The sequence below is a fragment of the Saimiri boliviensis genome, chromosome 12, assembly GCF_048565385.1.
Source record: "Saimiri boliviensis isolate mSaiBol1 chromosome 12, mSaiBol1.pri, whole genome shotgun sequence".
Taxonomy (NCBI): Eukaryota; Metazoa; Chordata; class Mammalia; order Primates; family Cebidae; genus Saimiri; species Saimiri boliviensis.
The window spans coordinates 19,114,930-19,135,867 of record NC_133460.1 but is presented as its reverse complement, the minus strand read 5'-3'; the positions used below and the strand labels follow the sequence as shown (position 1 = coordinate 19,135,867).

The 20,938-nt window shown below is 44.2% G+C and overlaps 1 protein-coding gene across 8 annotated transcripts in view; it reads right to left on the bottom strand.

The window, feature by feature from the left end:
* Window positions 1–20,938, bottom strand: part of PDILT (protein disulfide isomerase like, testis expressed) — a 158,120-nt gene that overhangs the window by 16,890 nt on the left and 120,292 nt on the right. For all 8 annotated transcript variants that reach the window (XM_074381965.1, XM_074381964.1, XM_074381959.1 and 5 more), the window contains 5 exons: window positions 15,116–15,322; window positions 5,920–6,053; window positions 4,668–4,805; window positions 2,525–2,635; window positions 2,315–2,440 (listed from right to left, as the gene is read on the bottom strand). In XM_074381965.1, coding sequence (XP_074238066.1) covers window positions 2,315–2,440; window positions 2,525–2,635; window positions 4,668–4,805; window positions 5,920–6,053; window positions 15,116–15,322 — 716 coding nt within the window. The remainder of the gene's footprint in view (window positions 1–2,314; window positions 2,441–2,524; window positions 2,636–4,667; window positions 4,806–5,919; window positions 6,054–15,115; window positions 15,323–20,938) is intronic.

Here is a 20,938-nt window from a genome sequence, read left to right as displayed (position 1 = left end):
TATTTCAGCTGGGACATAATTGATAGTAACAAGTCACAGAACAGTATTCTGGGTGGTGGAAACTGCCATTGCAAAGGCCTGGGAACAAAACAAACACCCAAAGTACTTAGAGTGTTCTGGGAATAGAAAAGAGCAGTCAGTGTGGCTTTGTCAGAGGCGTTTGAACCAGAGCAACTCCATCTTAAATAGAGGCTGGGTAAAATGAGGCTGAGAAAGCAGCCTTCGGGGATGCTTTCCCAGATGGTTTAGGCATTCTTAGTCATGGAATGAGATAGGAGGTTGGCACAAGATATAGGTCATAAAGACCTTGCTGATAAAACAGGTTGCAGGGAAGAAGCCGGTCAAAACCCACCAAAACAAAGACGGCCATGAGATGACCTCTGGTCGTCCTCACTGCTACACTCCCACCAGCACCAAGACAGTTCACAAATGCCATGGCAATGTCAGGAAGTTACCCCATATGGTCTAAAAAGGGGAACCATGAAAAATCCACTTCTTGTTTAGCATAAAAATGACAACCAGCAGCCCTCAGGGATGCTCTGTCTATGGAATAGCCATTCTCTATTCCTTTACTTTCCTAATAAACTTGCTTTCACTTTACAGACTGGCCTTGAATTCTTTCTTGCACGAGATCCAAGAACCTCTCTTAGGGTCTGGATCAGGACCCCTCTCCAGTAATAGCTTCAGCACCATGAAGGAGAGAGACAAAGGAGACACGGTCAGAGACTGTTGAAGACGAGGTCCAGTAAGCAGTTTGGGTTTAGTCTGAACATAACAGAAGGCCACTGAAGGATGGTAAGCTAGAAAGTGACACGATAATAATGTTTAGAAGGTCATTCTGGCTGCAGAGAAAAAGCAAAAGTGGAAGCAAGGACATGAATTAGAGGCCACCGCAGCCACCTAGGGTCAGATACTTTCAGGTCATTCATTCATCAGATTAAAGTCCCCACTGTGTGCTACTCTTTTAGGTGCCAGAGAAATTGAAAAACAAAGCAAACATATTAAAACCATCCTTGTGTACTTTCAACAAATATTTGCTACCTTCCGTTGACACTGGAGCACAGAGGTGAACAAGATAAGAGGTGTGATCTGTTGAAACAGTACTAATTCAACTGTTTGTCGTTGACTGTGAAATGGATCACAATCAGTAAAAGGCATTGTGGAAACTCACTAGGGTGACTGCAATTTAGAACTTCATCTTCTGATATAAGCCAAAGTAAATTCCAGGAAGACTAAAGACTTATTAAAAAAATAAAAGAAAATAATGGCTAAGTATTGACTACTATAAAATAGGAGGAATAGAGGGAAAGCAATCAGGTTACAATCAATTTAACTACATCAAAAATCTTAGAGTAAAACTGGAAAAAAGATTCCAAGAAATATATTTAACAAGAGGAATTACTTCTGTGATTCAAACCATCTTCTTTGAAAATAATGTGGTGGGATATAGCATGAACATTACATATGTTATACTCTAGTGGCTTTATTTTAGGTAACAAAGTTTTTAATTGTTTTATTTAATTTCAGAATAATTTTTCAAAAGAGAAAAAAACTGCCATGATTATACTTCCTATAAAGATGAACAGAAAAATAAATCAAATAGCTTCGAGAGCTCAGGTACTACTAACTACATTAAATATAGAAATAGCGCTTAGGGGAAACATTTGTTTCTAATGGGATGATGATAGTAATAAAAAACCCCATTGATTGTAAGGCTCATTGCTTTACATATATATTTTCTAATTTGTACACAACTGTCCATTTCATACATGAGGAGACGTCAGCATGGAGTTAAGAAATTCGACTAAAGCAGTGCAGTTTGCCAGAGAAAGAGAATTTGAACTTGGGTCTGTACAATGTTAAAGCCCAGAATCTTAGCAATTACTTGCCAATGTGTGGCTGCTTCCTGCCTTCAGGCTTTCATGTTCCCTGACCTCAGACAGTAGTGGTCTTTCCTCCTCCCATTTCTGGGCCAAATGATACTACTCTTAGGATACAGAGTCCACTTAGGGGTCCATTAGAAAAGCAGGCAAACCTTCATGTTCTCAGAGTAGACTTCTTATACAGACAACCAAGGGAGTGTAGATTTGGCATGGAAGAGACATTGGGCAGGAAAAATGGAGGAGGCATATTTCAAATTAAATAGTAAATAATATGTGGCATTGATGTGCAAATCAGAAAACTGCAGGCAATTGCACACGCCAATCTTTCCTGATTCGACTTATAATAGGCAGGGCAGGCAAATGGGCTCAGGGTCTGCAGGTCTTGGAGCCTCATCCAGGAGTCCCAAAGAGCAATGGTGCACTCTACCCACCTTGTTCTGGAATTCCTTTGATGCCAGCTTGTAATGCTGAATTATGATACCATACGACTCAGAGCTTTTGGAGACAAAGAGCAGCATGTGACTCATGATGTGCAACTCGTAAATCAGATCCTTATTCTGAAATGACCAGGAAAATATGTCATTCTAAGCACACACGGCGGTCCCAGCTCCCCTTCTTCAAGGGACCCTTTACTCACTGACCTCACTATTGTATTCAAAAACAAAATCTGTAAGGTGCTGTTTTATGACACGGTTGAGTTCCTTTTGGTTGGTACTGTCATTAATAAGCTCTTGGCGGTTCACAATTTTTCCCTTGGACAAAGAGAGAAACACATTGGAGGACAGTAGCTTTCATGATATAGGCACTTAATAAATATAAATAGCACAATTTTCCCCTTGGATAAAAGGAAAACACTGAGGAATGGTGGTAGGTGCAGTCTGTAATCTAGGTAGTTAATAACTAGGAGAGGCTGGCCAGATTAGTCTGTGGGTGGAATCTGGGTAGCTGACAGTCATGAAAATATCAGATCTATGGCAAGCCACAAAGAGTATAATTGACTTAACAGCCCCAGCCATTGTCATGCTCTGTAATCCATCAAATATTAAAATATCTGTGCAGCCGGGCGCAGTGGCTCAAGCCTGTAATCTCAGCACTTTGGGAGGCCAAGGCGGGCGGATCACGAGGTCAAGAGATCGAGACCATCCTGGTCAACATGGTGAAACCCCGTCTCTACTAAAAATACAAAAAATTAGCTGGGCATGGTGGCTCGTGCCTGTAATCCCAGCTACTCAGGAGGCTGAGGCAGGAGAATTGCCTGAACCCAGGAGGCGGAGGTTGCGGTGAGCTGAGATCATGCCATTGCACTCCAGCCTGGGTAACAAGAGCGAAACTCTGTCTCAAAAAAAAAAAAAATATCTGTGCAAAGGCTGAGCAGTTTCTCACATACTACTCCCAACCGATGACTGATGTCTCAGGCATATTAAGACAAGCCCGTTCCTGGGAGATTCAGGACTTCTCTGATAGGGGTTAAATCAAGTTTAGCCTAAAGCTGCCTCCTTACATGTTTTAAATTTGGCCTAAACGTTTCTCTGTATATAGTGAACTATAAGCTAAATGGAGGTATAAATAGACTGTCATAGCCTCCACTTGTGCCAATCACTGAGTTTTGGCCAATCAAAGGTGGCCAACTGTTCAATCCATGTTAAAATAAGGCAAACAGTTCAATCCATGTTAAAATAAGGCAAACACTGAGCTGTAACCAATCTGACTGTTTCTGAACCTGACCTCTCTTTTCTGTGCATCACTTTGCTTTTTCTGTTCATAAATCTTTTTCCACCATGTGGCTTTGCTGGAGTCTGTCTAAGCCTATGCTGGCTTGGGAGGCTGCCTGATTCATGAATTGTTCTTTAAACTCTTCAGTTTAACTTGTCTAAAGTTTTCTTTTATCTTATTTATTTATTTATTTGAGACAAGGTCTTGTTCTGTTGCTCAGGCTGGAGTGCAGTGGTGTGATCAGCTTACTGCAGCCTCAACCTCCCAGATTCAATCAATCCTCCTGCCTCGGCCTGCTGAGTACAAGCACTTGCCACTATGCCCGAGTAACTTTTTTTTTTGCAAAGTTGTAGTCTCACTATGCTGCCTAGGCTGGTCTTAAATCTTTGGACTAAGGCTTATTGTCTTTTTTCATATACTTTATATATGATGGTATCAATAGAGATAGAAATGAATAGGTTAAAGGAATATTTTGGTCATAAAATCAGTCAGGTTGTGGTGATGGATTGCATATGAGCGGTGAAGGAGAGGGAAGTGTTAGAATGTTGTCTGGGTTTTCTGGCTTGTTTAACTGAATGGGAGAGGTAGTTGCATCACTCCTTGAGCAAGAGAGAAAACACTGGGAGAGGACCTGGGGAGGAGATTATGACTTTGGGCTTAGCCATGTTGAGACATCAAGGGTTGTCTTGTCATCAACATGGTGTTGCACATAAGGGTCTGCAGATTAGAGAAGTCTCACGGGAGATGGATACTTACAAGTCATGTGTGTATAGCCATAGATGGTAACTGCCGATGAAGGGTGGAAGTGGAAGCACAGAGTAGAAAAGAAAAAAGGCATAGGATTGAGCCTTGATGAATTTCATTTACTGGTTAAATAAAGATAAGAAGCTTAAGATGGTAAATGGCTAGAAAGGCTGAAGCAACACTGGGAGACTGTGACTTCAGAGAAGTCAACTAGTCCAATGCCACTGAGCTCACAAATGGCAGAACCAGAATTTGTACCCAAAGCTCATACAAGTCCACTATTTTAAGCTAGAGATCCCCTCACTAGCAATAGCACCAAAGCCCTACCTTTTTGAATACCAGAACGCTGTCAAGGGTGACGTGGAAACGCCCAATGGCATTGCCAATTGTTATCACTCCAAACGTTAGCTCTGGGAAGTCTTTGATCACATCATAGAACAACTCTGCTACTTCTTCCTCTAAATCCTGTTTGGGAAAGAATGTTTGGTAAGGCTTTGGTAGAAATCAAGGTGCCTTGCTCATATAAGGGAAAGATGGCAGTGGTGGCTAATTCGTCTCTTCGTCTCTTCACTTTTTTAAGTTCTGGGGTTTTGCTGGATCACCCAAATCCTCTTTCATGAGTATTTCATATTAAGAATGCTTCTCTGGCTATGACTAAAGCCAAAATAGGGAAGTCCTTGAGATCAATGAAGAGAATTGATCAATGGGACCTTTTCTAATTACTAAAGGCTGCTCTAACTCAGGGATTGAGACTGAACATTTGTTCCTTAGTTGCATTCACAAGAGGCAATTGATTAAACCACATGTAATACAAAATGTAAACTTAATATCAAGAATTTCAGCCTTCATTCTTTAGCTTGAAAGAAAAGGCCAAACACCTCTCAAAGAAGTGACAAGGGGTGAGGGAGAGAGGCAGATATTCTCCCTGTGTTAAATATAATGCCCAAATTCTGCCTTCTATTGGGAGAAGGGGAGGAGTCACCAGTTTATAGCAAGTGAATTAAGACACACAATAAACTCATTCTCCAAAAGCAAAAGCAATTTGCAAGCTATTTATAAATATAAAAAATCAATAATAAGGCTATAATGGGACAATTCATAATTATATCTAAGTTACTTATGTTCTTCCCCAAACATCTTGTACTGCACCTATAAGGGTCGGTGTATTTTTGAACAGGTGCATGTTAATCCTGTGCTATTGGTTTTAATATATGAGGATGCTTGGAAAGAGGTTAGGAAGAGAAACTGGCCTGGCCAAAGCATGGCTGGTGGTCTTTAGATTCATAGATAACAATGGCTCTAAAACCAGAAACTAAGACATCATTTTGTTCAGTGATGTTCTAAATGGGCCCCCAAAAAGATTAGCCACACTGTGAAAACCCACTAAATACAGATGCCAATCTTCTCTCTTTTCTCTTCATTCCTGTTCATTTGAACACTTGGAGCTTCCCCTAAAAACCAGCTCATTAGATGGAGAAAATTGGGCAACCAAAACAGAAGAGTCTCTTTATCCCACCCCCTCCCAGACACAGCACTTCTCACCAGTTGAAAGCCTCCTCCCACTTCTTGGTCCCAGTACCTGGAAGAAGCCAATGATGACCAAGGGCCTGGCTGTCACAAACTCCGCCACCTGCTGGCTGTTGTTGAACAAAAATGCTTTCTGGCTAATTTGTCGTCTCAACCAAACGACTAAGGCAGTAGATTCAACCACTCCTGGAGAAAGACACAGTCAAATGGATATCAGAGAAGTTTCCTCTTGAACCAAAGCAAGAAGTTAGTCTTTCTCAGGTTTAATGTGTAGAAGTATCTTGTCTCAGGTCCCCACCCCTCGAAGGCCAAGGTCAGTTCCTCCATTTCTCTCTTCCCCAAGCTCCAAGCACAAATATTAACAACAGCAACTAAATGGTTTTTTTTTTTTGTTTTTTGGGGTTTTTTTTTTTTGAGACCGAGTCTTGCTCTTGTTACCCAGGCTGGAGTGCAATGGCGCGATCTCAGCTCACCGCAACCTCCACCTCCTGGGTTCAGGCAATTCTCCTGCCTCAGCCTCCTGAGTAGCTGGGATTACAGGCACGCGCCACCATGTCCAGCTAATTTTTTGTATTTTTAGTAGAGACGGGGTTTCACCATGTTGACCAGGATGGTCTCAATCTCTTGATCTCATGATCCACCCACCTTGGCCTCCCAAAGTGCTGGGATTACAGGCTTGAGCCACCGCGCTTGGCACTAAATGTTATTCAGCACTTACCAAGGACCAGACACTATGTTAAATGCTTTGCATGTATTAAATCTTCACAATAATCCTATGAAATAGATACTTTTATTTACCCCATTTTGCAGATGAGGAAAACAAGGTTCAACTGCCAATAGGCACCCAACTAGCAAACCTGAAGATCAAATATAGGAGGAAGCATTTCCAGACTTCTTTTCTTATGCACTCTCCAAGGTGACAGGAAGATTTTTATTTTTTAAAATCTCAATAAAATGTAAGCAGAAAGAAACCTAGAAAGAAACCTAGCTCTGTAACCTTGGGAAAACCCTATTATCTTTCTGCGTCTCCCACTCCTCAGCTGAGATCCAAATGCCCTCTAAGTCATCCACTCCTGACTTCCATTTCTCAGCTATTGTATGGGTGATGTCAGGCACACAAAAGTCTTTGCTTCTAAAATTAAGACACATATATCATATCTGGGAAGACAAATTGGTAAGCCAGAAGGTACAGCAGGCTACACGCAGATGAACATGTGTTTCCTAGGATTATCAATTTCACATAATGAAAAATAACGTAAAATATTATATATTTGTATCTGCTATAGAACATTAAAATTGAACATTTTAAATGAGTTTACTAGCTAAGGATGGTGTCTCATGCCTATTACCCAGCACTTCGGGAGACCGAGCAGGAGGATTGCTTGAGGCCAGGAGTTTGGGATCAATCTGGGCAATATAGTGAGACACTCATCTCTACAAAAAACAAAAGAAAATTAGTGAGGCATGATAGCATGTGACTGTAGTCCTGGCTACTTGGGAGGCTGAGGCAGAAGGATTGCTTGAACCCAGGAGTTCAAGGCTGCAGTGAGCCGTAATCAGCCTGAGAGACAGAGTGAGACCTTGTCTCTAAAATAAATAAATAAATAAATAAATAAATAAATAAATAATGAGATAAAGCAATATTCATCATGAGTAGCTTTGAACTACATCTGCAGACTTTTATTCATTTATTCATACTCACTCATGCATTTCTTCCCTCATTTATTTACTTGGCAAATATGTATTGAGTGTTTACTATCAAGTGCTGTACTCAGTCTTAGAGATATAAGGGTGAACAGAAACAAACACATTACCACTCTTCCACAGCTCTCATTCTGTTGAGGAAGACAACAATCAAATAAATACACAAATGCCTAATTACACCCAAAGGAACCGTTAGAAATTAAAGTTCAGCGAGTCTGTAGCAAAGATGCCTGATCTAGACCATGAAGTCAAGGAAGACTTCCTGGAGGAAACTATGGATGAGCTGTAAACTAAAGTATGCGCTGGAGTTAACTAGGAGGCATTAAGGAGAGGAGAAGTCTTCTAGGAGGAGAAAATAGCCTGTACAAAGTCCTGCAGCAGGACAAATTGCTACGCGAGGCTCGAGGAATGCACCCTGAGCTACGAAATCAACTGCAAAAACACTACCTCCTGCTTTATTTCATGAGAACATGAAAGCTTTTCAAAAACTTATAATGAAGTATATTTACATGCAGAAAGGTGCATACATGATCATGGTTAGATGGATTTTTACAAAATGAGTACTCCTGTGTAACTACAACCCAAATCAAGAACTAGAAAATCACTAGATCCTCAGCAGTCCCTGTGCCCACTCCCAGCCTCTACTCCCTGCTATCCAAAAGTAACCACCACCCTAACTTCTTTTTCTTTTATTTTACTTTAAGTTCCGAGATATATGTGTAGAAAGTGCAGGTTGTCACATAGGTATACACGTGCCATGGTGGTTTGCTGTACCCATCAACCTGTTAACTAGGCTTTAAGACTCACATGCTTTAGGTATTTGTCCTAATGCTCTACCTCCCCTCGTACCCAACCCCCGCAACTGGCCTCAGTGTGTGGTGTTCCCCTCCCTGTGTCCATGTGTTCTCATTGTTCAACTCCCATTTATGAGTGAAAACATGGGGTTTTTTGATTTTCTGTTCCTGTGTTAGTTTGCTGAGGATGATGACTTCCAGCTTCATCCATGTCCCTGCACAGGACATGATCTCATTCCTTTTTATGGTTGTGTAGTATTACATCATCACTCTAACTTCTAACAGCATATGCTAGTCTGCCTGTTCCTGAACTTCATATAAATGTTCTTGACTCTGGTTTGTGAGATTCAGCCACAGTTTTTCATGTACTTATAGATTCATTTCAACTGCTATGAATATTCTACAATTTATTTTTCCATTCTCTGCTGATGAGCATTAAGTTGCTCTCAGTTTACAGCCTTTTTTTTTTTTTTGAGACAGTTACTCCTTCTGTCACCCAGGCTAGAGTGCAGTGGTGCAGTCACGGCTCACTGCAGCCTCAATCTCCCAGGCTCAAGCCATCCTCCCACCTCGGGCCTCTCAGTTGCTGGGACTACAGACATGCACCACCACAGTTGGCTTTTTTTTTTTTTTTTTTTTTTTTTTGAGATTAAGTCTTGCCCTGTTGCCCAGGCTGGAGTGCAGTGGCACAATTTTGGCTCACTGCACCTCTGCCTCCCAGGTTTCAGCGATTCTCCTGCCTCAGTCTCGAGTAGTGGGACTACAGCTGCATACTACCATGCCTGGATAATTTTTTTAATATTAGTAGAGACAGGGTTTCACCATGTTGGCCAGGCTGGTCTCTAACTCCAGGTAATCCTCACACCTCATCCTCCCAAAGTGCTGGGATTACAGGTGTGAGCCACCACACCTGGCCCACACTTGCCTAATTTTTAAGCAATTTTTAGTAGATAGGAGGTTTCGCTATGTTGCACAGGCCAGTCTCGAATTCCTGGGCTCAAGCAATTCTCCCACCTTAGCCTCCCAAAGTGCTAGGACTCCAGGCAAGTCACCATGTCCGAATGAATTCTCATGAATGTCTCTGGGGCACATTGTATGCACTTCTGTTGGGTGTATAGCCATGAGGAGAATTCCTGGTCATAGCAGATGCCATGTTTAACTTTAGTAGATATAGTTAAGGTCATTTAAAAAGCCACAACCAGTCAAGCCTATGGAAGTTCATGTGAAGTTGATATGGTGGCTTCAAAAAAAAAAAAAAAAAAGAGGGAGGCCAAGCACAGTGGCTCACCCCTATAATCCCAGCACTTTGGGAAGCTGAAGTGGGCGGATTTCCTGAGGTCAGGAGTTCAAGACCAGCTTGGCCAACATGGTGAAACTCCATCTCTACTAAAAGTACAAAAATTAGCTGATCATGGTGGCATGCGCCTGTAATCCCAGCTACTCAGGAGGCTGAGGCAGGAGAAGTGCTTGAACCCAGGTGGCAGAGGTTGCGGTGAGCTGAGATTACACCATTGCACTCCAGCCTGGGCAACAAGAGTGAGACTCCATCTCAAAAAAAAAGAGAAGAGAGGAAGAGGAGGCATCATACCACCCCCAGACCTTGGCACCCCACTTCTGCTGTAATTCCCCACTCTGAGATACCAGCCTCAAAACTGAGTTTCTTTACAGTGTTTCTGGCCATCTTTAGGTCAAAATAAGGCACACATGGAAACAAATGGTTTCTCTTCTATGCACTTGTGTGGCAAAAGTGTACTGTAACTAATCTGAAAGGAACAGATTTACAAAATCTGAAGATATCAAAAAAGGAGAACAAAAACATGCCAAATGAATTTCGATTTCAGGTCATGAGAACCATTGCTCTGAGGTCACTTTAAGCCCCCCTCTACCCTGTCCATACTCCAGCGGTAAGATTTTTCCACCAGAGCACTGGCTTTGGCCTTGGCTGGTCCCTCCAGTTGGGTTGTCCTTTACCCAGCTCTTCAAGGGCAGTGCCTTCTTCTGCTTATTCAGTTTTCAGTTGGTTCTTCTCTTAGCCAATCGCTCTCTGTCTTATGACCTGTTCTATTTTCTTAATTGAGTTTAGCCCTCCCTGAAATTATTACGGTGATTTTTTTTGCCAGCTTGTTCAGTGTGAGCTCCCAGTAAGTGCCCATAATGCCTGGCACATAGTAGGTGCTTAAGAAATCTTTCTGGAATGAATGAATGGGGTGAATGAATTATCAGGGAAGCTGGCTTGAGGAAACTTGATCTTGGGCCATCTTCTTGGGGATGTGTGAGCTTCATGTGCCTCTTTGGCCCCTGTGGGACTGAGGTAGGTATGAACTCTGCAAATTGTTGATTCCTTTGTGCCTGCAGATCAGGTACTGCCCCTGTAGGGGGGGGGTCCTCCTTTGTGCTTGGCTCTGAGCCAGAGGACACGGTGACAACTGAGGTGTGAATGCACTGTCAATGATTGACTAGGGCTGGCACTGGGCGGCATATTTACAGGCACAAGCTGCTGTGGCTGCACCATTAATAGAGGCCTAGAGGCAACCTGAGTCTCCCTCCTTCCAGGGCGGTGGCCATGGGCAAGTCTCCCTCCATCAATCCTTGGAGATTAGATGAGAACGGGACTGGGGCTTTGACCCAGCAAGGACTAAATCCCACCTGCGTCCTAAGAAGGGTTTTCATCAAAGTCACATTGCAGGAGATGCATAAAGCACTGTCTCCTCTCTTAGCTTAGAAGAGCCCTGGCAAGGGCCGGGCGCGGTGGCTCAAGCCTGTAATCCCAGCACTTTGGGAGGCCGAGGCAGGTGGATCACGAGGTCAAGAGATCGAGACCAACCTGGTCAACATGGTGAAACCCCGTCTCTACTAAAAATACAAAAACTTAGCTGGGCATAGTGGCGCGTGCCTGTAATCCCAGCTACTCAGGAGGCTGAGGCAGGAGAATTGCCTGAACCCAGGAGGCGGAGGTTGCAGTGAGCCGAGATCGCGCCATTGCACTCCAGCCTGGGTAACAAGAGCGAAACTCCGTCTCAAAAAAAAAAAAAAAAAAAAAAAAAAAAAAAGAAGATCCCTGGCAAGTAGGCAGAACTGGAATTATTCACCCTGTTTAGAAAATGAGAAATTGGAAGCCCCATTGTAAAAGGCTCGTTCAAGTTCCCATGGCCACTGCTCATCCTAAAATCCAGGCATCCGCAATCCCTATCCCAGCTTCATCCTGGCATCCCCTTTCCCTTTTTCCTGGTTGGAAGTTGGGTGCTTCCAATTCTATTGTATTTGAACTCAAACTATTATTATTACTACTATTTTTAATTTAGAGACAGGATCTTGCTCTGTCGCCCAGACTGAAGTGCAGTGGTGCAACTGTGGTTCACTGCAGCCTCAAATTCCTGGGTTCAGGCAATTCTCCCACCTCAGCCTCCTGAGTAGCTGAGAATACAGGTATGCCCCTCATCACACCTGGCTAATTTTTAAGGTTTTTATAGAGACAGGGTCTTGTTATATTGACAGGCTGGCCTCAAACTTCTGGGCACAAGTGGTCTTCCCATCTCAGCCTCCTAGAGTGCTGGGATTACAACTGTGAGCCACTGCACCTAGCTCAAAAGTTATTTGTTAAGAACTTAGGGCCAAGTGCAGTGGCTCATGCTTGTAATCCCAGCACTTTGGGAGGCAGGTGGATCACAAGGTCAAGAGATCAAAACCATCCTTGCCAACATGGTGAAACCTGGTCTCTACTAAACATACAAAAATTAGCTGGGCGTGGTGGCATGTGACTGTAGTCCCAGCTGCTCGGGAGGCTGAGGCAGGAGAATCACTTGAACCAGGAGGCAGAGGGTGCAGTGAGCCAAGATCACACCACGGCACTCCAGCCTGGGCAGCAGACAGAGACTCCATCTCAGAAGAGAAAAAAAAAGAAAAAGAACTTAATTGTTCCAGGCATTGGACTCATGGAACTACAATCAGGAACTAACAGTCAGATAATAATAATAAACACATCTTGCTTAGGGTACAATACCACTTGCTTAGGGTACAGCGCAATGTAAAGCAGATTTTAACATACCACAGCCCATAGTCCAAATCTGGCCTGCTGTTTGAATGTATGAATAAAACTTTATTGGAACACAGTCATTCCCATTTGTTAAGCCATGGCTGCCTTCACACTGCATCAGCAGAGCTGCATAGTTACAACAGAGACTGTCTGGCCTGTAAGACCTGAAATATTAATGTTTTGGACCTTCACAGAAAACATTCACTGACTCCACCACTACTTGCTGGGGAGCTTTGAGGAAGTTATTCTACCTTTCTGTGCTTCAGTGTCTCCATCTGTAAAAGCACCTCCTATATTTGGGTGTTATAACATAGGAGAAGGACCTAGAACGATGCCTGGAATGCAGCATATGCTGCAGGTATGTGTCAGGCCCTGTGCCTGGCAAACACTGTTTTATCTTCCCAACAATCCAAAAAAGGTAGATCTTTTCATCAACCCTATCTAACAGATGAGAAAACTGAGATCCAACCAGAGGCGGTGATTGTTCCTTAAGTCTGTGGTAAGGATTTGGACGCAGAGGGGAGTGCAGTCAATTCTGGCAATCCCTTTAGAGAACCCAGGAGTGCAAGTGAGATCAGCTGCTGCCCCTGTGATGCTCTCTGTATCAGGCATCCCCAAACTACGGCCCCGCGGGCCGCATGCGGCCCCCTGAGGCCATTTATCCGGCCCCCCGCCACACTTCAGGAAGGGGCACCTCTTTCATTGGTGGTCAGTGAGAGGAGCACAGTATGTGGCGGCCCTCCAACAGTCTGAGGGACAGTGAACTGGCCCCCGTGTAAAAAGTTTGGGGACGCCTGCTGTAGAGTAAGCAGTAAGTAGCAGATGTAATCCGTTGAGGCGAGGGCCTTGATGGGGAAAACACAGGTGCCGCGAGGCCACAGAGGTGGAGCAGGCATCCTGGCCTCGGCAGTCAGAAGAGACTTCCCGGAGGAGGTGATGAGGAAGTTTTCTGTATGGCGGACGAGGCCCCAGGCACTGGTTTCCCCCACAAAAAGGACTCAGAGGTCCAATGTCTTGGGGACCTTCTCTGCTAGTTTCACCCACAGTCTGGAAGTTGCCACGATGCTACTTCGTCGCCTCTAAGTGGAATCGGGTCTCTCCTGCCCTTCAGAAAGGAAGGTCATCGCAGCACCTGGGCCCCTCCATTAGCAGTCATGGGCTTCGATGACCTAGGGCCTCTCATTTCCTCAAACCTCTCCCCAAACATATCACAAAGAGCTCCTTGCTGGTGTCAGCCAGTCCCCCTTGTTGAGGGTCATCCCCTAGTATCCATAGGAAACAGCAGCCTCTGTTGCTTCTCTCACTGTTCCTGCCCTCCCTCCCCATTCCTTCTCTTGCCCCCTCAGCCACCACCCTCGCACAAGCCTGCTGGGAGCTGCAGTCCTTCACTTAGGTGACCGTCCTGAGGTTCTCTTGTGGCTCCTTGCTCTGCGTCTATCCTGTGTCTTTCGTGCCCTCTTGTGTCCATTCTGAGAACTGCAAAGTATCTTGTGGCCCCTGGATGTGTGTTTCTTGCAAATTAACACTCAGTCTGGCTTTTTGAGTTTTGTTACTTCCATTCATTTATCCATCCTGAATCCATGAATGCCTTCATACATATAACTTTATAAAAGTTGGGACTATCATATGTACCATACCGGTACATTATTCTCCACACATCTTTAACATCAAGATAGGGCTTGGCACATGGTAGCTTGTCAACAAATAGATATTGAATAAATGAATGAATTAGTTAGTAAATGAATGAAAAATATGATGATAGAACTTAAAGTGTTTGATAGACACTGTATCCCAAATCTGTCTTGTTCCATTATCTCCCAATTTCCCTTTTGGCTAATTCGTGCTTCCCTTGCCCTAGGACTCTGTCAAAATCATTCTAAAGTCAAAAATTGGGAGTGGGAAGTGGAGTTAGGAATTTAATCGCTGGTGTCTGGTAGTTTCTAAGCCATGCACTCCACCCTCCCACCTCTTGGTGTTTCTAAGGCCCATCAGCTGAGATGCAAGCTGTAACAGAGGCAGCTATGTGGTCACTAAACCTATTTTATTTCTTGCTTGCTTGCTTCCTTTTTTTTTTTTTTTTGAGATGGAGTCTTACTCTGTCACCAGGCTGGAGTACAGTGGTGCGATTTTGGCTCACTGTAACCTCTGCTTCCCGGCTTCAAGCGATTCTCCTGCCTCAGCCTCCTGAGTAGCTGGGACTACAGGCATGCACTACCACACCCAGCTAATTTTTTGTCTTTTTAGTAAAGACAGGGTTTCACCACGTTGGCCAGGATGGTCTCAATCTCCTGATCTCGTGATCCCTGCCTCGGCCTCCCAAAGTGCTGGGATTACAGGCGTGAGTGACTGGCCGGGCCAACCCATTTTCTTTCTAAAGACAAAGCTAAACTGTATTTCTCAGCCTTTCTTGTAGTTGAGTAGGGCCATGTAACAGAACTGCAGTCAAAAGCATGCGAATAGAAGTGATACTTCCCACTTCCAGGCCAGGGCCATGAACAGTACCCATGGTGACCTTCTACCTCTTAGCCCGACTGCTGGCTGGATACAGCGAAAAGAGCAAGTGGCTCGAGGACCCTAGAGAAGGGCAGAGCCACAAACTGGAGGAGCCTGGGTCCCTGAGAGGCTGCATGGAGCAGAGTCTCCCACCTTTACCCTCTGGCTGGCAAAAGTAGACTCTCCATGAGCATGAAACAAATGTGACATAAAACCACCATTACCTTTGCAGCTGATGGGCGCTGACCTGTTGCCCTCAAAAAACAGCTTCAACTCTGGGGCCTTGGTAATCCCAAACTCCTGCTGAAGCTCCTTCTCTACAGTAATGTCCACTTTGCCAAAGCCGATCCCATTCTTGCCTTTGCCCATGATCTCCACAGCTTTGCCCAGCTCTTCCGCCAAGTTCCTGGATTGCTTTGAGGATGGATTGTCTGAAAGAGTGTGAAGACAAAATTCAAGAGAGCCTTTCCCCGCTCCCCAACTCCCATAGTGGACTATTTGTTGGGCCTGCTTAGCCTGGGGCCTCTCCTGTGCTCAGCTGCTAATGGCTAAATTTTCATAAATGTGACAGGATGTGAGACACAATGGTTCATGAAATTGGTCAATTTGGGAGATGTATATCAAGGTTCTTTGGATTCAGTAGCATTGGAAACAATGCAATCATGGACAACTTAGTCTCTCTGAGCTCCATTTTTCTCTTGTGTAAAGTGGGCGAAAATAATAGTGGTTACCTCAAGGAATTGTCAGAGTCAAATGAGATTTATGTCACAGTTGGCTATATATTTTGTACTGTTTTCTAAGAGCTTTATGTGCATTAAGCCATTTACTCCTCTCTATAACTCTATTATTATCTCAGTTTTATACATGAAGAAACTGAAGCACAAGAAATGATTTACTTGCCCAAGGCCCTATGACAGTGAGAGGTATAGCCAAGATAAGAGCCCACTCAGTCTAGCTGCAGAGTTCTTGTTTCTAACCTCCACTAGGAATGTAAAACATTTGGCATAATGCCTGGTACAAATTAAGTACATGATGCAGTCTTACTACTGCTTCTATTATTATTGTAAAATTTCTGTGGTCAAAGTGGGATCCAAGAAATAAGTAAGCAAAAGCATGCAGAGATGTATAATGGATATTGGAGACTCAGACACAGGGCGACTGGGTGGGGGATGAGGGATTTAAAAAAACTACCTATTGGGTAGAATGAACATGACTCAGGTGATGGGTGCACTAAAATCTCATCACTACACAATTCATCTGTGTAACCAAAAGCCACTTGTACCCTAAAGCTATGGAAATAAACAAAAACAAACCACTAAATAGCATAGACATGATGATCACATTTATGAAATTTTTAAAAAGTGTATGCATGGGACAAAAGAAACCTGGAGGTAAATATTCCAAAATGTTAAAATTTTGTGTTTAAAAAAAAATTCTGTGGTCAGAAATTACGGAGACAGTCGGAATGAGAGCTCATGAGCGCCATCTGGTGGAACGTCCTGCAGCTAACAGGCCGAATTGGACCCCTGCAGTTGCCTTTTACGTAGTAGTTGGACAGGGCACTTTGGCAGGTAAGGAAGGCCAGGAGTAGGAAGGGTGGGGATGGGGAGGTTATGGTGTTCCCCTGAGCCCATCCTCTTGCATAAGGGGAAACCGAAGAGATCTGAAACTCTCCATTAAGAGATCTGATCTGGACGCCTTGGCTCCTCACCTTGCTGGGCAGTGGCGAGGGAGTGGAGAAGCCCTTTCCTGGAAGTAGCATCAGGGAGCTGGCACGTGACCTTGGCAGTGGAAGAGGCTTTTCTGGCTAAACAGGAGGGAACTAAAAGGCGCCCAAGTTTGCCTTTCTTCCTCCTGATAACATTGTGAGGCTGCAGGTCCCTAGCTACCCCATGACTGAGGAAGGTGAGCCAAGCCAGAGCAGGGGGTCATTGATTTCCTTTCAAGCCAGAACATTTTATCTTTTCCATCACCACCCACCCCCTCGGTCCATCTGGAGCACTTGGACAAAGTGCAAATCACCTCTGTTGCAGAGGTCAAGTTCCCAGTCCAACAGAGAGTTCTTTTGTAAAGTGCAGCTCAGAAAGCAGGGCCCCAGGACAGCTGGCGCGGGCCCCATTGCTGGTCAGCACGCCTGCTCCTGTAATGGGATCGGAAAGTGAATGATCGCTTTCATTAAACTCCAGGTCAATGGACGGGGAGCGGGGACTTCGTCCCTCCCTCCTGGATCGATGCCCCTCCACTGCCTGCTTTGTCACCATCATTGCCTTCGATAACCCCCATCCATCATCACCAGCAAGCACTGCCCAACTGCTGGCTGCTCTGGTCCGTGGGGCTCTCCCTGGCTTCCTCGTGGATTTGGCCATGCTGAGCTCAGGGTTGCTGATTGACATAGAATTTGATTCTGAGTTTCTAAGGGTGGAAGCTCAGGGTAAGAGAAACCTTGGAATGATTGTCCAGATGGTAGAGCAAATTTTAAAGGCTGCACACACAACCCAGTCCTCCTGGGTGTCTGAAATGGAAGGGACAGAAAGAGATTGTGGCAACTGGAATGCTGAGTTCTGAAAGTTGGATTGATGGGTCCTATGATAATAGTAGTGGACATTCATTCATTCATTTTATGCATTCATTCGTTTATTCATCCATTCAACGAATCTTTTTTAGGATATGCCATGCGCCAGGCACTGTTCTAGGGACTGGGGATATAGCAGTGAACAGATAAAAATCTCTGCTGAAAAAGGCAGAAAATAGGCAAAATAAAGAAGTAAAACATGTGCTGTGTTCGATGATATGTACTATGGAAAAGAACAGGAGAGTTGGAGGCTGGGAGTATTAGGGAAATTGCAAGTTTAAGTAGGAGGCTAAAGATGGCTCACTGAGCAGCAGTATTTTAACAAAGATGAAAAGAAATGAGAGAGTAAGCCGTATAGACATCTAAAGGGAGAGGATTCCTGGTAAAGATCAGTGTGTGCAAAGGCCCTGAGGTGGGGCATATGCAACACGTTCAAGGTATGACAAGAATTCCATTGGGTCTGGAACAGAGTGAGCTAGGGCCAGGGGATAGGTGATATAGGGTCTTGCAGACCATTGAACAGACTTTGACTTTTCCCCCTGCAGAATATGAAATGATGCCAGAGGGTTTGAGCAGAGGTGGATGTGATCTGAGTTACCTCTTTTTTTTTTTTTTTTTTTTTTGAGACGGAGTTTCGCTCTTGTTACCCAGGCTGGAGTGCAATGGCACGATCTCGGCTCACCGCAACCTCCGCCTCCTGGGCTCAGGCAATTCTCCTGCCTCAGCCTCCTGAGTAGCTGGGATTACAGGCACGTGCCACCATGCCCAGCTAATTTTTTTGTATTTTTAGTAGAGACGGGGTTTCACCATGTTGACCAGGATGGTCTCGATCTCTCGACCTTGTGATCCACCCGCCTCGGCCTCCCAAAGTGCTGGGATTACAGGCTTGAGCCACCGCGCCCGGCCTTTTTTTTTTTTTTTTTTTTTTTTTTTTTTTTTTTTTTTTCAGACAGATCTCATTCTGTTTCCCAGGCTGGAATGCAGTGGTGCCATCTCAGCTCACTGCAACCTCCCCTGCTGGGTTCAGGTGATTCTCCTGCCTCAGCCTCCCGAGTAGCTGGGATTACAGGCACGCACCACCAAGCCCCGCTACTTTTTGTATTTTTAGTAGAACGGGGTTTCACCATGCTGGCCAGGCTGGTCTTGAACTCCTGACCTCAAGTGATGATCTGAGTTACTTTTTAACGGGATTTCTCTGAATGTTAATGAAGATTAGACAAAACGGGAAAAAAAAAATGGATGCAGGTAGATCAGTCAGAGGCTACTACAGTAATCCAGTGAGAGATGGTGATGGCTTGGGCCGGGAGAGTGTTAATAAATATTCTGAGAAGTCGTTCCATTCTGGAGAGATTTGGGAGAAGGAGTTTGAATATAAAACATGGTGAAAGAGAAGAGTCAAGGATGACGCTGAGGTTTTGATCTGAGTGACTAAGGATTATGTAGGATGTTTTCCTGTGGAAAGATGATAATGATGATGTTATTATCACCATAAATGATGATATTCATGGCGATTTTGATAGCCATTTTGATAATGAGAATAGTAATGATGACAAAATAATAATAACATATATTGATCCCTTGCTATGCTAAGCCCTTTGCTTCGTGTTCCATGAATTATCCTGGTTAATTTTCAGAACAACCATGTGCATTATCTATGATTACAAGTGGGAATATCACAGATAAGAAAATGGAAGCCCAGAGGTCTGACAGCCAGCATGCAGTTAGGCTGAAACTGCAAGGCCTACTGGCTCCAAAAGTTCATGCTCTAAATGACCAAATTGGTCAGCTGGTCGGAAAAGTCTTTCTTTTTCTTGCAGCAGAGTGATGGGGGCATGTTTCCCATTTCTTCTGTTCCAGGTGGTTCCCACCAGAGCAGAGACAACCAAAGAGCCAATGCCACTCTGAAATTTAGAGTCCAATTTTCTGGCTTCTTTCTTTAAAAATTTTGTAAATTGTGGTTTTTTTTTTGTTTTTTTGTTTTTTTTCTGGGCTCTGGAACCTTGAATTCCAAGTTTGTAGGTGTGAAATGAATGCATATACCCCTCAGGTCTCAGTGTCTACATTCTGCCCTGGTCAACTGGAAATGCCAGTTTGACCAGGCATGGAGACAATTCACATGTATATCGGCACTTAGGCAGAGCAGTGCCCAGTGGGGTGTCAATGAGCAGAGATCCCTTTGCTGGGAGGCCAAGAGCGCCCATGGGCCCAACTTCTCTCAGGTCCTAGCTCATCTGCCATACACTAGATGCTCAATGAATATGAATTCCTTAGGTTATCTCATCAAACAGAGGCAGTTATGGTGATAGTGCTTGTGGCCCAGGAAAGTTGCTTTTTTTTAAAGTCTCTGTCACTCGGCTTCCTCATTCATAAAGTGAGGCTATTAATAGATCCTACACCTTAGAGTGATCCTACAAAATAAGACAAGGTGTGCAAAACTTTGGTACAAATAAACATTAGCCTTTTTTTTTTTTAGACGGAGTTTCACTCTTGTTGCCCAAGCTGGAGTGCAATGGCATGATCTCAGCTCACTGCAACCTCCACCTCCCGGGTTCAATCAATTCTCCTGCCTCAGTCTCCCGAGTAGCTGGGATTACAGGCACCCACCACCGCGTCTGGCTATTTTTTTTTTCTTTTTCTTTTTGGTATTTTTAGTAAAAACGAGGTTTCACCATGTTAGCCAGGCTGGTCTCCAATGCCTGACCTCAAATGATCTGTCTGCCTCGGCCTCCGAAAGTACTGGGATTACAGGCATGAGCCACTGCACCCGGCCAACATTAGCTATTTTGATGACATAGGCAGAGACTCTTTGGTCTTGCTCTGATCAGATTGTCTCTGGGAAGGGAGGGTCCTATGGTGATGTCAGAAACCCCAAAGATCTTCTGGCTACTGGTGAAAGGAACAACAGTGACCATCACCAAACCATCCATCCCAAGTTCTAGGCCTATTATGGGGCTCTCACATGGGACTCAGGGTTATGTTAGAATAGGCAGTGGCTCCCTTACTGTCTGCTTGGTGTGTATATATGTTAATGGCTAATGGACCTAGAATTAATGTTTGCCTGGTCGTTAGTAGAAAACTCGTTTCCCTTCTCTAAGCAATGAATGTGAGTCAGAGAGGGGCTGAGGGGTGACGGGGAGGTGATGAGTATAGGGACAGGAGTTAGATCCCAGCACAAGGAACTTAAGTCTGCCTTTCTTTAGAACAGTGGTTCTCAATGGGGGACATTTTGCAAGGTCTGGAAGCATTTTTGGTTATCGCAACTGAAAAAAGAGATGCTACTGGGATCTAGTGGGTAGAGGCCAGGGATACTGCTAAACATTCTACAATGCACAGGACATCCCCCAGCCCCACAAATAATTTGTCTAGTCAAATGTCCATAGGGCTTAAGGTGAGAAACTCTATTTTATTTTATTTATTTATTTATTTTAGACAAAGTCTCACTCTGTTCTGAGGCTATAATGTAGCGGCATGATCT